Source organism: Mytilus trossulus, chromosome 9, assembly GCF_036588685.1.
Source record: "Mytilus trossulus isolate FHL-02 chromosome 9, PNRI_Mtr1.1.1.hap1, whole genome shotgun sequence".
Lineage (NCBI taxonomy): Eukaryota > Metazoa > Mollusca > Bivalvia > Mytilida > Mytilidae > Mytilus > Mytilus trossulus.
Genome location: NC_086381.1, coordinates 77,016,799 through 77,029,886, shown reverse-complemented (window position 1 = coordinate 77,029,886; position 13,088 = coordinate 77,016,799). Strand labels below are relative to the sequence as shown.

The 13,088-nt window shown below is 33.3% G+C and overlaps 1 protein-coding gene across 1 annotated transcript in view; it reads right to left on the bottom strand.

Annotated features, from left to right (window-relative positions):
• LOC134684950 (uncharacterized) overlaps positions 1 to 13,088 on the bottom strand; it is a 74,098-nt gene that overhangs the window by 20,727 nt on the left and 40,283 nt on the right. Inside the window, exons 11-13 of the mRNA XM_063544272.1 lie at positions 10,784 to 10,890; positions 7,584 to 8,037; positions 1,446 to 2,218 (exon numbers count right to left, since the gene is read on the bottom strand). Of these exons, the coding sequence (XP_063400342.1) occupies positions 1,446 to 2,218; positions 7,584 to 8,037; positions 10,784 to 10,890 (1,334 nt within the window). The remainder of the gene's footprint in view (positions 1 to 1,445; positions 2,219 to 7,583; positions 8,038 to 10,783; positions 10,891 to 13,088) is intronic.

Below are 13,088 nucleotides of genomic sequence, written 5' to 3'. Positions count from 1 at the left end.
TAATCCCAGGAAAATCTGTCCCAAGTCAGGAGCCTTTAATTAATTTATAGGTTGTTGTTTGTGCTGTATATCATATGTGGTTTTGGTTTATTGTTGTGTACATTAATCACAATGTTAAATCTTGTGTTTGCACTTTTTCACATTTGTCATGTAGGGGATTGTAATTAAAACTATTATAATATTCACTAGGGCGCATCTTTATACGACCACATAGGTTGAACCCTAAACACGGACAATTATGGATAACTCTTCATTAGCTTGATACAGCTCTGAATTTGCATGGTGATTAATTATTTGACACACCATAGGTTTCTGACACAAAATGAATGGGGTCTAAGAACTGAAAAATTTCAAATTGGTATATGTTTAATATGGTCAAATATCCAAAGTCTAAATTAACAGCGGCTATATTCAGCATATCAAAGAACCCCAATTATTCAATTTCTTCTCATATCAAACACAGTTTGATTTTGGACCAATATTTGAACCAATTTGAAAACTGGGCCTATATCAAAATATCTAAATACATAACCCCAATCATTCAATATTTGTTAAAATAAAACTAAAGGTCAATTTAGGACCTTTATAACCTGGATGTGGACCAATTTGAAAACTGGGCCAACAATTCAAAATTCAAATACTGTTAGATTCATTTTACTTCAGGAAACCAAGATTCAAGACTTTTGACCACTTTTTTAATGATTGGGGCTAAATTTAAAGCCCAAATCTATCCCAACCCTCTGTTTTAGTATGGAATAATGTGGTGAAATTTAATAGAGATCCATACACGAACAAGATTTTTCCCTATTTGAGAATATATTAAAATCTACAGGTTCATAACAACCGTTTTTCCAAACCTGCGAAAATATGCAAATGAATTTTTTTTCAGTTGGAATTCGTTGTACAGGATCTGAACATCAACACAACAGAACATATCTTTTCATTTAACTAGGAATAATCCTTTCATTGAAAATCTGTAAGATCAACGTCTTACTAATTTAAATCTATTAACTACTGTTATGGTAATTTAATTTTTTCTCTAGATGTTAAAATTGAGCCAAATGAATAAGGTACATTCATTGACATTTAACCCCACCATATTTTGCCCCGGTCAGGAGCCTCTGGCCTTTGTTAGTCTTGTATGATATTTAATTTTAGTTTCTTGTGTATAATTTGGAGTTTAGTATGACGTCCATTTTCACTGAACTAGTTACATATTTGTTTAGGGGCCAGCTGAAGGACTCCTCCGGGTGCGTGATATTTCGCTCCATTGTTGTCCTTCGGCTGTTGTCTGCTTTATGGTCAGGTTGTTGTCTCTTTGACACATTCCCCATGTCCATTCTCAATTTTATCAATATGTAAGGGCAACAACTTTTTTTTAAATCAGCTTATAACGCTGCCAATGTTGACATATCTGTAGCTACTTATCTTAAAGTTCCACTCACCTCTTTCTGGTTCCAGATACTCCAATAGTGTTTTATGTTTTCACCATGTTTGCAAAAACATTCTTTTGTTTCAACACCTATCTTTTCATCTGGAGTGAAACAGCTTGATTTCGAACAGGAATACTCTGTATGAAATGGTAGCTTGTTGCTAGTTTTACAATGAATAGTGGAATGATAAAATTCTGAAATTCTCTCCAAAGTAATAAACAAGCATTCTCTGACACTAGTGGCTATTTCAGGTATTATCAACCCCTTGGAGCGCTTGTGGACTAGGTACAATAATATCTTGTTGCCTTCTACACAGATAACAATATCATGCTCTTTATCAACTGATAACCCAACAAACCCAGAAAACATAAGTTTCCTTCCATGGTATTGTTTTAATGTCCACATACTGAGACATGCGCATATAAGACGGTTTGGTAAGGCTGGAGGTATGATGGTGCCTTTGAAAACAAAGGCCAAACTAAGAATCCTCTCTGGTGTACATTCTTGTGTCAAGAAATCTGTATCGTTTTGTTGTGTAAGCATACAGGGTACAAAGAAGTTTTCTATTGGTAGACGACTTCCTGTTTTTGTATCATATCTCCGCTGTTCAGATACGATATCAAGGTGTATCAGCATATCAAATATGTACTCTTTTAATGGTAAAATCTGACAAAATTCTTCTTGTTCCCAAATCTGGTAGAGGTCTACTTTTTGTATCATTCCATTTTTTGACATCTTTTTGAAGGTTTGTCTTGTTTTATCTTCTTTAGGCCAGAATTCAACATCTATGAAAATGAAAAAACAAACAATCTTATGACTTGAACTCAAAGTAAAATATATACTTGTATTAAAAGGTACTATGAAAGTTATATTGCTCACCTAGGTCAGGACATGAAAACAAAATTATCTTAATACTTTAATAAAATGTCCTATCTTAGGAGTAATTAACTCTCCTTATGAAATGCATTTGATGATCAAAATAGTATCCTTTCTCATTTGGAAGAACGTTATCCCATTAAACATGTTCAATAATTAGAAACCATGAAATTCTATGGTTATACCTACACCTTTGTGATTATGAAATATCTGTTTCAGTTTTAACTAAAACTAGAGGCTCTTTAGTGTCGCTCACCTTGGTCTATGTGCATATTAAACAAAAGACACAGAAGGATTCATGACAAAAATGTGTTTTGGTGATGGTGATGTATTTGTAGATCTTACTTTACTGACATTCTTGCTGCTTACATTTATCTCTAACTATAATGAACTTGGCCCAGCAGTTACAGTGGAAAATATTGTGTACAGTTTTACAAAAATTTACTATAAAGGGCAATAACTACTTAATGGGTCAATTGACCATTTTGATCATGTTGACTTATTTGTAGGTCTTAATTTGCTGTACATTATTGCTGTTTACAGTTTATCTCTATCTATAATAATATTCAAGATAACAACCAAAAGCTGCAAAATTTTCTTAAAATTACCAATTCAGGGGCAGCAACCCAATAACGGGTTGCCTGATTGGTCTGAAAATTTTGTGGCAGATAGATCTTGACCTGATAAACAATTTAATCATCGTCTGATTTGCTTTAAATGCATTGGTTTCAGAGATATGAGCCAACAACTGCATTTTACCCTATGTACTATTTTTAGCCAAGTCGGCCATCTTGGTACACAGGCGGGGTCATCGCACACATTTTTAGACTAGATACTTTAATGATGATTGTGGACAAGTTTGGTTAAATTTGTCTAAGTAGTTTCAGAGGAAAATATTTTTGTAACAGATTACAAAAATTTACGAAAAAAATTGTTAAAAATTTAATATAAAGGGCAATAACTCCTTAAGGGGTCAACTGACAGTGTTGGTCAAGGTTGACTTATTTGTAGATCTTACTTTGTTGAACATAATTGCTGTTTACAGTTTAGCTCTATCTATAATAATATTCCAAATAATAACCAAAAACTACAAAATTTTCTTGAAATTACCAATTTAGGGGCAGCAACCTAACAAAGGGTTGTCCCAATCATCTGAAAATTTCAGGGCAGATAGATCTTGACCTGATAAACAATTTTATCCCATATCAGATCTCTCTAAATGCTTTGATTTCAGAGATATAAGCAAACTAGAGGCTCTAAAGAGCCTGTGTCGCTCACCTTGGTCTATGTGAATATTAAACAAAGGACGCAGACGGATTCATGACAAAATTGTGTTTTGGTGATGGTGATGTGTTTGCACATCTTAATTAACTGAACATTCAAGCTGCTTACAATTATCTCTATCTATAATTAACTTGGCCCAGTAGTTTCAGAGGAGAAGATTTTTGTAAAAGATTACTAAGATTTACGAAAAAATGGTTAAAACTTGACTATAAAGGGCAATAACTCCTAAAGGGGTCAACTGACAATTTCGGTCATGTTGACTTATTTATAGATCTTACTTTGCCAACATTTATTGTATTTTAAAGTTTATCTTTATCTATAATAATATTCAAGATAATAACCAAAAACAGCAAAATTTGCTTAAAATTACCAGTTCAGGGGCAGCAACCCAACAACGGGTTGTCCAATTCATCTGAAAATTTCAGGGCAGATAGATTTTGACCTGATAAACAACTTTACTACATGTCAGATTTGCTTTAAATACTTTGGTTTTTGAGTTATAAGCCAAAAACTGAATTTTACCCCTTTGTTCTATTTTTAGCCATGGCGGCCATCTTGGTTGGTTAACCTGGTCATCGGCATACCTGCCAACTTTTGAAAATGCCCATGGGGGTTTTAGCGCGCGACAACAATTTCAAAGGTTACAATTATTTGCGACGACTTTTTTGCACGTGCTGTTTTGTAGTCTAGAAAAAGTGTCATATTTGTAAGATGAGCTTACATGCCTTTTTCTTAAGTTTATTTGCATGATTCTAGTTATTATATCAGCAGAAAATATGAAGATGTAGCTGTAACTGTAAGACCAGGAATTATTTTCATGTGTAAGGATACTAAATAGTTGTTGATTTTCCCAATTTAAAATTAAGGACCTTTATCAGGTTGGGAACAACACCTAGGGATCCCCCCTCAATGTTAGGACATTACAAACCACTTTTTAAGTACAAATGAGCACACATTTTGTATTATTTAAAGAAACTTTTCCCAAAGAACTATACATCTTATGATCTATCTGGTATTATATGGTCAACACATGTCCAAGAATTTTGATATGTTCTTGGCCTTATATCTTCTTTATTATTCAAAATAATAGGACTCTTCATTTAGAAAAGCTGTTCCTAATATAATGTCAGAATTTCCCATTTTTAAGTTAATAAATCTACATTTTTCTATTTTATTTTTTACAAGAGTGACCCCTTGACTAAGTCATTTAAGGGATTCCTCATGTTGATGTGGGTGGGGGTCCATGTGAAAAATAATAAATAGTACATTATACTTTAAATGATTGAATACATAAATAAAATTATGTTACAGCAAGTGTACATGTAATGTCAATAAATTAGTGAATAAACTACTATTCATTATATTCATGATAGTACTGCATCATTGAAGTTTTTCTATCAGCCATGCTTTTATTCTTATTCTGTGTAAGAACCTCCTTGCAGTTGAAAAATCATTTGCCATGTTCACGTGTTTACAATTGAATTCTGACCAACAAACAGAGGAATACAACACAAGTTCAATATCTAGCATGTTAAAATAATCTTGAGAGAAAACGTTTTTGATTGGCTGATTAATTTGATCATGAGAAACACACAATTTGATTGGCTGAACACGATTTTCCGCCATTGGACACAGTTCAAAATCGGGAACAACAATATTTTTCGTGTAGATTTTCACCAAATCGTGTTTTTGAGGGTTTTTCAGGAACACGATCGTGCAATCGTGACAAAGGGTCAAAATCGTGTAGTACACGCCTTAATCGTGAAAGTTGGCAGGTATGCATCGGACACATTTATAAAACTAGATACCCAAATGATGATTGTGGCCAAGTTTGGTCTAATTTGGCCAGGTAGTATCAGAGGAGAAGATTTTTGTAAAAGACAACTTAGATTTACGAAAAATTGTTAAAAATTGACTATAAACGGCAATAACTCCTAAAGGGGTCAACTGACCATTTCAGTCATGTTGACTTATTTGTAGATCTTACTTTGCTGAACATTATTGCTGTTTACAGTTCATCTCTATCTATAATAATATTCAAGATAATAACCAAAAACAGCAAAATTTCCATAAAACTACCAATTCAGGGGCAGCAACCCAACAACGGGTTGTCCGATTCATCTGAAAATTTCAAGGCAGATAGGTCTTGACCTGATGAACAATTTTACCCCCATGTCTGATTTGCTTTAAATACTTTGGTTTTTGAGTTATAAGCCAAAAACTGAATTTTACCCCTATGTTCTATTTTTAGCCATGGCGGCCATCCTGGTTGGTTGCCCGGGTCATCGGACACATTTATAAAACTAGATACCCAAATGATGATTGTGGCCAAGTTTGGTCTAATTTGGCCAGGTAATATCAGAGGAGAAGATTTTTGTAAAAGATAACTTAGATTTACGAAAAATTGTTAAAAATTGACTATAAACGGCAATAACTCCTAAAGGGGTCAACTGACCATTTCAGTCATGTTGACTTATTTGTAGATCTTACTTTGCTGAACATTATTGCTGTTTACACTTCATCTCTATCTATAATAATATTCAAGATAATAACCAAAAACAGCAAAATTTCCATAAAACTACCAATTCAGGGGCAGCAACCCAACAACGGGTTGTCCGATTCATCTGAAAATTTCAAGGCAGATAGGTCTTGACCTGATGAACAATTTTACCCCCATGTCTGATTTGCTTTAAATACTTTGGTTTTTGAGTTATAAGCCAAAAACTGAATTTTACCCCTAAGTTCTATTTTTAGCCATGGCGGCCATCCTGGTTGGTTGACCGGGTCATCGGACACATTTATAAAACTAGATACCCAAATGATGATTGTGGCCAAGTTTGGTCTAATTTGGCCAGGTAGTATCAGAGGAGAAGATTTTTGTAAAAGATAACTTAGATTTACGAAAAATTGTTAAAAATTGACTATAAAGGGCAATAACTCCTAAAGGGGTCAACTGACAATTTCGGTCGTGTTGACTTATTTGTAAATCTTACTTTGCTGAACATTATTGCTGTTTACAGGTTATCTCTATCTATAATAATATTCAAGATAATAACCAAAAACAGCAAAATTTCCTGAAAATTACCAATTCAGGGGCAGCAACCCAACAACGGGTTGTCCGATTCATCTGAAAATTTCAGGGCAGATAGGTCTTGACCTGATAAACAATTTTACCCCACGTCAGATTTGCTCTAAATGCTTTGGTTTTTGAGTAATAAGCCAAAAACTATTTTACCCCTATGTTCTATTTTTAGCCATGGCGGCCATCCTGGTTGGTTGACCAGGTCACCGAAAACAATTTTTAAACTAGATACCCTAATAATGTTTTTGGCAATGTTCGGTTAAATTTGGCCCAGTAGTTTCAGAGGAGAAGATTTTTGTAAAAGTTAACGACGCCGGACGCTGCCGGAAGCCAAGTGATGAGAAAGCTCACTTGGCCCTTCGGGCCAGGTGAGCTAACAATCAACATTTTATCCCTATGTTCTATTTTTAGCCATGGCGGCCAACTTGATTAGTTGGCCGGGTCACCGGACACTTTTTTTTTTAGATACCAAAATGATGATTGTGGCCAAGTTTGGTTAAATTTGGCCCAGTCGTTTCAGAGGAGAAGATTTTTGCCGGACGCCAAGTGATGAGAAAAGCTCACTTGGCCCTTTGGGCCAGGTGAGCTAAAAAAAAATTTTTTTTTCAAAGTTTGCATAAATTTACGTTCTTACAAAACGTAAGTTAAAACAGCCATCTTCTCCAAAGTTTCACAACATAATAAAATAATTAGCTATAATTTAACAAGAATGGATGCTGTGAATAAAGAAAAAAGATTAATTTTGACTAATTGTTTAATAAAAAGTTCTTACAAACCAACACAAAGATAACTGAAGGGCACCAATTAACAATCCCCAGTGCTCTAAATGGTTGATAAACAATATTTAAGTATGTTGTTTTTTTACCAGGAATATAATTACTACTCAATGAAAATATATATATACAAACCAGTAATGAAAGATCTCATAACTTCAACCATAAGAAGAGGACTTATGATAACGTTATCCCTCAGCTGTGGGGTGTCAAAATACACAATCTTCCCTAGAGAATGCTGAAAATGTAGGAAATCGGTCAGCTGTTCAGCAGTCAGGACAGACACCTCGCTGATGGCATTTAATTCTTTAACTTCAGCCAATGACATAATTTGTTTCCCTTCTGCCACCAATTCAGCGATCTCGAGCTCCAGTGGAACACATGCATTCGGCATCCTTTCACCCCAACATGGGTGGTTGAACGTAAGTTCTGTAATTGTTTTCTTCAGAACTTCTATTTCAGGGTCAGCTTGATCTTTGGCATTGACAAATATTAAAGGCCTAAGGACCAGATGATGTTGTCCTTCATGGTCTTTAAACAACTCCTCAATTCCACTATTAAGCTCTTCACGTCGGGTCTCAATATTCTCCTGTTGAACATAAAAAGTTGAAAGAATAATACACTGTAAAGATCTTGTATCGGATACCTGGTGATTTATATGCATATTCAATGGTGGAATATTCCAACTACAATTAGATTTATCTCAAATTTTCAAATGACATACATCTTCTCTTACAGGTCAATTTTACACGTTTGACCTAGATCTTATACCTTCAAAGATAACAGACTGAAACGGTTAACAGTTGTTAAATCTTACATTCCAAGGGGAATAAAATGAAAAGGGTCTTTTGAAAGACAAACTTGCTATTGATATTTTTGTTTGGTAATTCACTTTACCTACCCAGTATCAATGAGTATAGAAACACAAGTAAACAAAATAAGTCACATTTAATAAGTTGGCAATAAATCTAAAACAGGTCAAGAGTGAATTTGCATGAACATATGGATATTGTTTAAGTTCAATTTTTTTGTTATGCGTTTACTTTTCTACATTGGCTAGAAGTATAGGGGGAGGGTTGAGATCTCACAAACATGTTTAACCCCGCCGCATTTTTGAGCCTGTCCCAAGTCAGGAGCCTCTGCCCTTTGTTAGTCTTGTATTATTTTAATTTTAGTTTCTTGTGTACAATTTGGAAATTAGCATGGCGTTCATTATCACTGAACTAGCATATATTTGTTTAGGGGCCAGCTGAAGGACGCCTCCAGGTGCGGGAATTTCTCGCTACATTGAAGACCTGTTGGTTACCTTCTGCTGATGTGTTTTTCTATGGTCGGGTTGTTGTCTCTTTGACACATTCCCCATTTCCATTCTCAATTTTATTCAACTTTAAAAATAGCCAATCCTCGATACAAGTGTATGAACAATGTACTTATTGTGGTTTTTTTTGTACTATCAATTCCAAGTTTACTTTACACAACAGTCACTGAGAGTGAGAGCAGGTGTTTCACTTCGTACCTTATCACTTATTTTCCTACGTGAATTCTAGGTGGAACCCTCTTCCTAACTCTTTAAATATTTAATTACTTTGGGTCAGTGAGCATGACTTCTTTCCGTACACATTCCTCTGGTTAAATTGCCATCGGTTTAATAAAATACGTCTATCGACAGAATGAGTAAATTTTTCTCGACGTATCGTCGTTTGACGACTGTTACTTACGGAAGAGGGACAACTTGAAGCGATAGTATGGAAGACTCCATTTTGGTTGAAGGGGTGTTCTAGATGTAGACTACATCTATTTTAATTTAAATGATGTATATGATTTAAAATTATGCAACAATAACCCTCAATAGCAGACAGACATAGAAAGGATCTTGTGAGTTTCAAATTAATCAATGGAGTGGGGAATCCAGAGCAACCATTCAAGCTGATACCCCTTCAAGTTGAGAAAACTATACGCATGCGCATAATTACCTAAACAAACCCTAGACTTGTGATTTGTAGCAAGGACGTGTATTAAATGTTAATTAACGACCATCATTTCTTAATGGAAGTACAATGTCAAATATCAGTTTCATAACGGTAACATATAAGAAAACTCCACTTCTGTTCTTATATGACAGAAATACATTTATCAATCGTAATTCAGAGAACTGTCGCATGTTATCATAACTGGGGAATTCCCTCTGACGTGTTTCTAAATTTATAAAAACACTAAATATAAATACTGCTTAATTCTGATTTTCTGTGTTGTTAAAAACACGCATACAAGACAAGGGAAAGATCGAATTACACATTATCAGAAGAACATTATAGGAAAGTTGTTAAAGTTCAATCCTTTTGTTTTTTATACCATTTAAAGCAAGACAATCTCAAGAATCTGAGATGTGCCTTGATTTTTAGAATAAAACGGTTGACGTGAGGGCATGTCTACAGATTGCTTAAAAGCAATCGTATCCCAAAAAATCAAGTTTTGTAAACAGGAAATTTTAAAAATGACCATATAATTGACATTCATGTCAATACCGAAGTGCTGACTACTGGGCTGGTAAAATACAACTGAGTTAAATGCAAACTTTAACATGTAAACTGAGCAATTGTTTTAAGTCAATAGACCATCCCCGAGAGTGACACGGCAAAGAAAATACAAACTTTAACATTTAAACTGAGCAATTGTTTAAGGTCAATAGACCATGACCGAGAGTGACACGGCAAAGAATATATCTCCATGACAATGAGATGTATCAAATTAAATATTTATACAATTGCAAACCAAATACCATTTACTTATCTATAAGTGGTTCTTCATATATTCTACTCTATTTATAGGCCCTGTAATCTGATGTTTAGTCTATTACCCACAAATAAATTAGGATCTTATTCTTTCAAAAGTGAAGAGCTTTACACGAAGTTTGGTCAAGCTAAGACATATGGGCATATTAGGAATCTGATGTACAGTAGTCATGGTAGTTGTCGTTTGTTTATGTAATTAACGTGTTTCTCGTTTCTCTTTTTTTTTTATATAGATTAGACTGTTGGTTTTCCTGTTTGAATGGTTTTACACTAGTAATTTTGGGGCCCTTTATAGCTTGTTGTTTGGTGTGAGCCAAGGCTCCGTGTTGAAGGCCGTACATTGACCTATAATGGTGTACTTTTTTTTAATTGTTATTTGGATGGAGAGTTGTCTCATTTGCACTCACACCACATCATTCTTCCTATATCTATATATTATCATTATGTAAGCATTAGAGCTCTTATGAAGCAGTTTTTACACATTATTCAAGTGTTTTAAATGGCAATGACTTACTACTATATATCAAACATTAGATCACTCACCGTTGGTACTTTATCTTTGTGAGTGGCAACAAACAAGATCTTTGGAATATCTGCATATACAACCTTACAATAGGTCAGGATGGAATTGACCCAATATTGCAAGAATACTACAAAATAAAATAAAAATCTGTCATAAAAGAAGTATAAAAAAAGTATATACATTCTGCATTTTTCATAGTTGTGATACTACACTTTTAAAAGTTTTTCATTGTCTTTTGTCTTGTTAACCCATTATTTAAAAAAAAAAACCAGCTGAATACTTAGTCAACCTCATTTATTTAAACAGCTGATAATAGTCTTCCTTTCAGTTGGATTCTCTGTCAAAAGGTGACAACTATTTCAGTGTATATGTATATTCTATATTGTTGTATTTGTTCTTCAGTCTATTTCAGCATGTTCAGTGTATATGATTATTCTATATTGTATTTGTTCTTCAGTCTATTTCAGCATGTTCAGTGTATATGTTTATTCTATATTGTCGTATTTGTTCGTTAGTCTATTTCAGCATGTTCAGTGTATATGTTTATTCTATATTGTTGTATTTGTTCTTCAGTCTATTTCAGCATGTTCAGTGTATATGTAAATTCTATATTATATTTGTTCTTCAGTCTATTTCAGCATGTTCAGTGTATATGTTTATTCTATATTGTATTTGTTCTTCAGTCTATTTCAGCATGTTCAGTGTATATGTTTATTCTATATTGTTGTATTTGTTCTTCAGTCTATTTCAGCATGTTCAGTTTATATGTATATTCTATATTGTTGTATTTGTTCTTCAGTCTATTTCAGCATGTTCAGTGTATATGTATATTCTATATTGTCGTATTTGTTCTTCAGTCTATTTCAGCATGTTCAGTGTATATGTATATTCTATATTGTTGTATTTGTTCTTCAGTCTATTTCAGCATGTTCAGTGTAAATGTTTATTCTATATTGTTGTATTTGTTCTTCAGTCTATTTCAGCATGTTCAGTGTAAATGTTTATTCTATATTGTTGTATTTGTTCTTCAGTCTATTTCAGCATGTTCAGTGTATATGTATATTCTATATTGTTGTATTTGTTCTTCAGTCAGCATGTTCAGTGTATATGTATATTCTATATTGTTGTATTTGTTCTTCAGTCTATTTCAGCATGTTCAGTGTATATGTTTATTCTATATTGTTGTATTTGTTCTTCAGTCTATTTCAGCATGTTCAGTGTATATGTTTATTCTATATTGTATTTGTTCTTCAGTCTATTTCAGCATGTTCAGTGTATATGTATATTCTATATTGTTGTATTTGTTCTTCAGTCTATTTCAGCATGTTCAGTGTATATGTATATTCTATATTGTTGTATTTGTTCTTCAGTCTATTTCGGCATGTTCAGTGTATATGTTTATTCTATATTGTTGTATTTGTTCTTCAGTCTATTTCAGCATGTTCAGTGTATATGTTTATTCTATATTGTATTTGTTCTTCAGTCTATTTCAGCATGTTCAGTGTATATGTTTATTCTATATTGTCGTATTTGTTCTTCAGTCTATTTCAGCATGTTCAGTGTAAATGTTTATTCTATATTGTTGTATTTGTTCTTCAGTCTATTTCAGCATGTTCAGTGTATATGTATATTCTATATTGTATTTGTTCTTCAGTCTATTTCAGCATGTTCAGTGTAAATGTTTATTCTATATTGTTGTATTTGTTCTTCAGTCTATTACAGCATCTTCAGTATATATGTTTATTCTATTTTGTTGTATTTGTTCTTCAGTCTATTTCAGCATGTTCAGTGTATATGTTTATTCTATATTGTTGTATTTGTTCTTCAGTCTATTTCAGCATGTTCAGTGTATATGTATATTCTATATTGTTGTATTTGTTCTTCAGTCTATTTCAGCATGTTCAGTGTATATGTTTATTCTATATTGTCATATTTGTTCTTTAGTCTATTTCAGCATGTTCAGTGTAAATGTTTATTCTATATTGTTGTATTTGTTTTTCAGTCTATTTCAGCATGTTCAGTGTATATGTTTATTCTATATTGTTGTATTTGTTCTTCAGACACATAGATTAAGGAAGGCATATTATAAAAAGGTAATAATGCTTAGGATCTGCATACAATTAAAACGTATACAAACTAATATTTCATACCACCAAAATAATGGCCAGTTCCAAGTTGCGGTCCTGTTTAAGATTTTATGGAACAGCCCTTGGATTTTGTGTTTGTTCTAATCGCTATCTTGCTTTTTTAATTATCATTTATGGCTGAGAACATAGTGCATTTTTTTTAAACCAAAAAAAATAAAAATTAACAAATCACACCTGC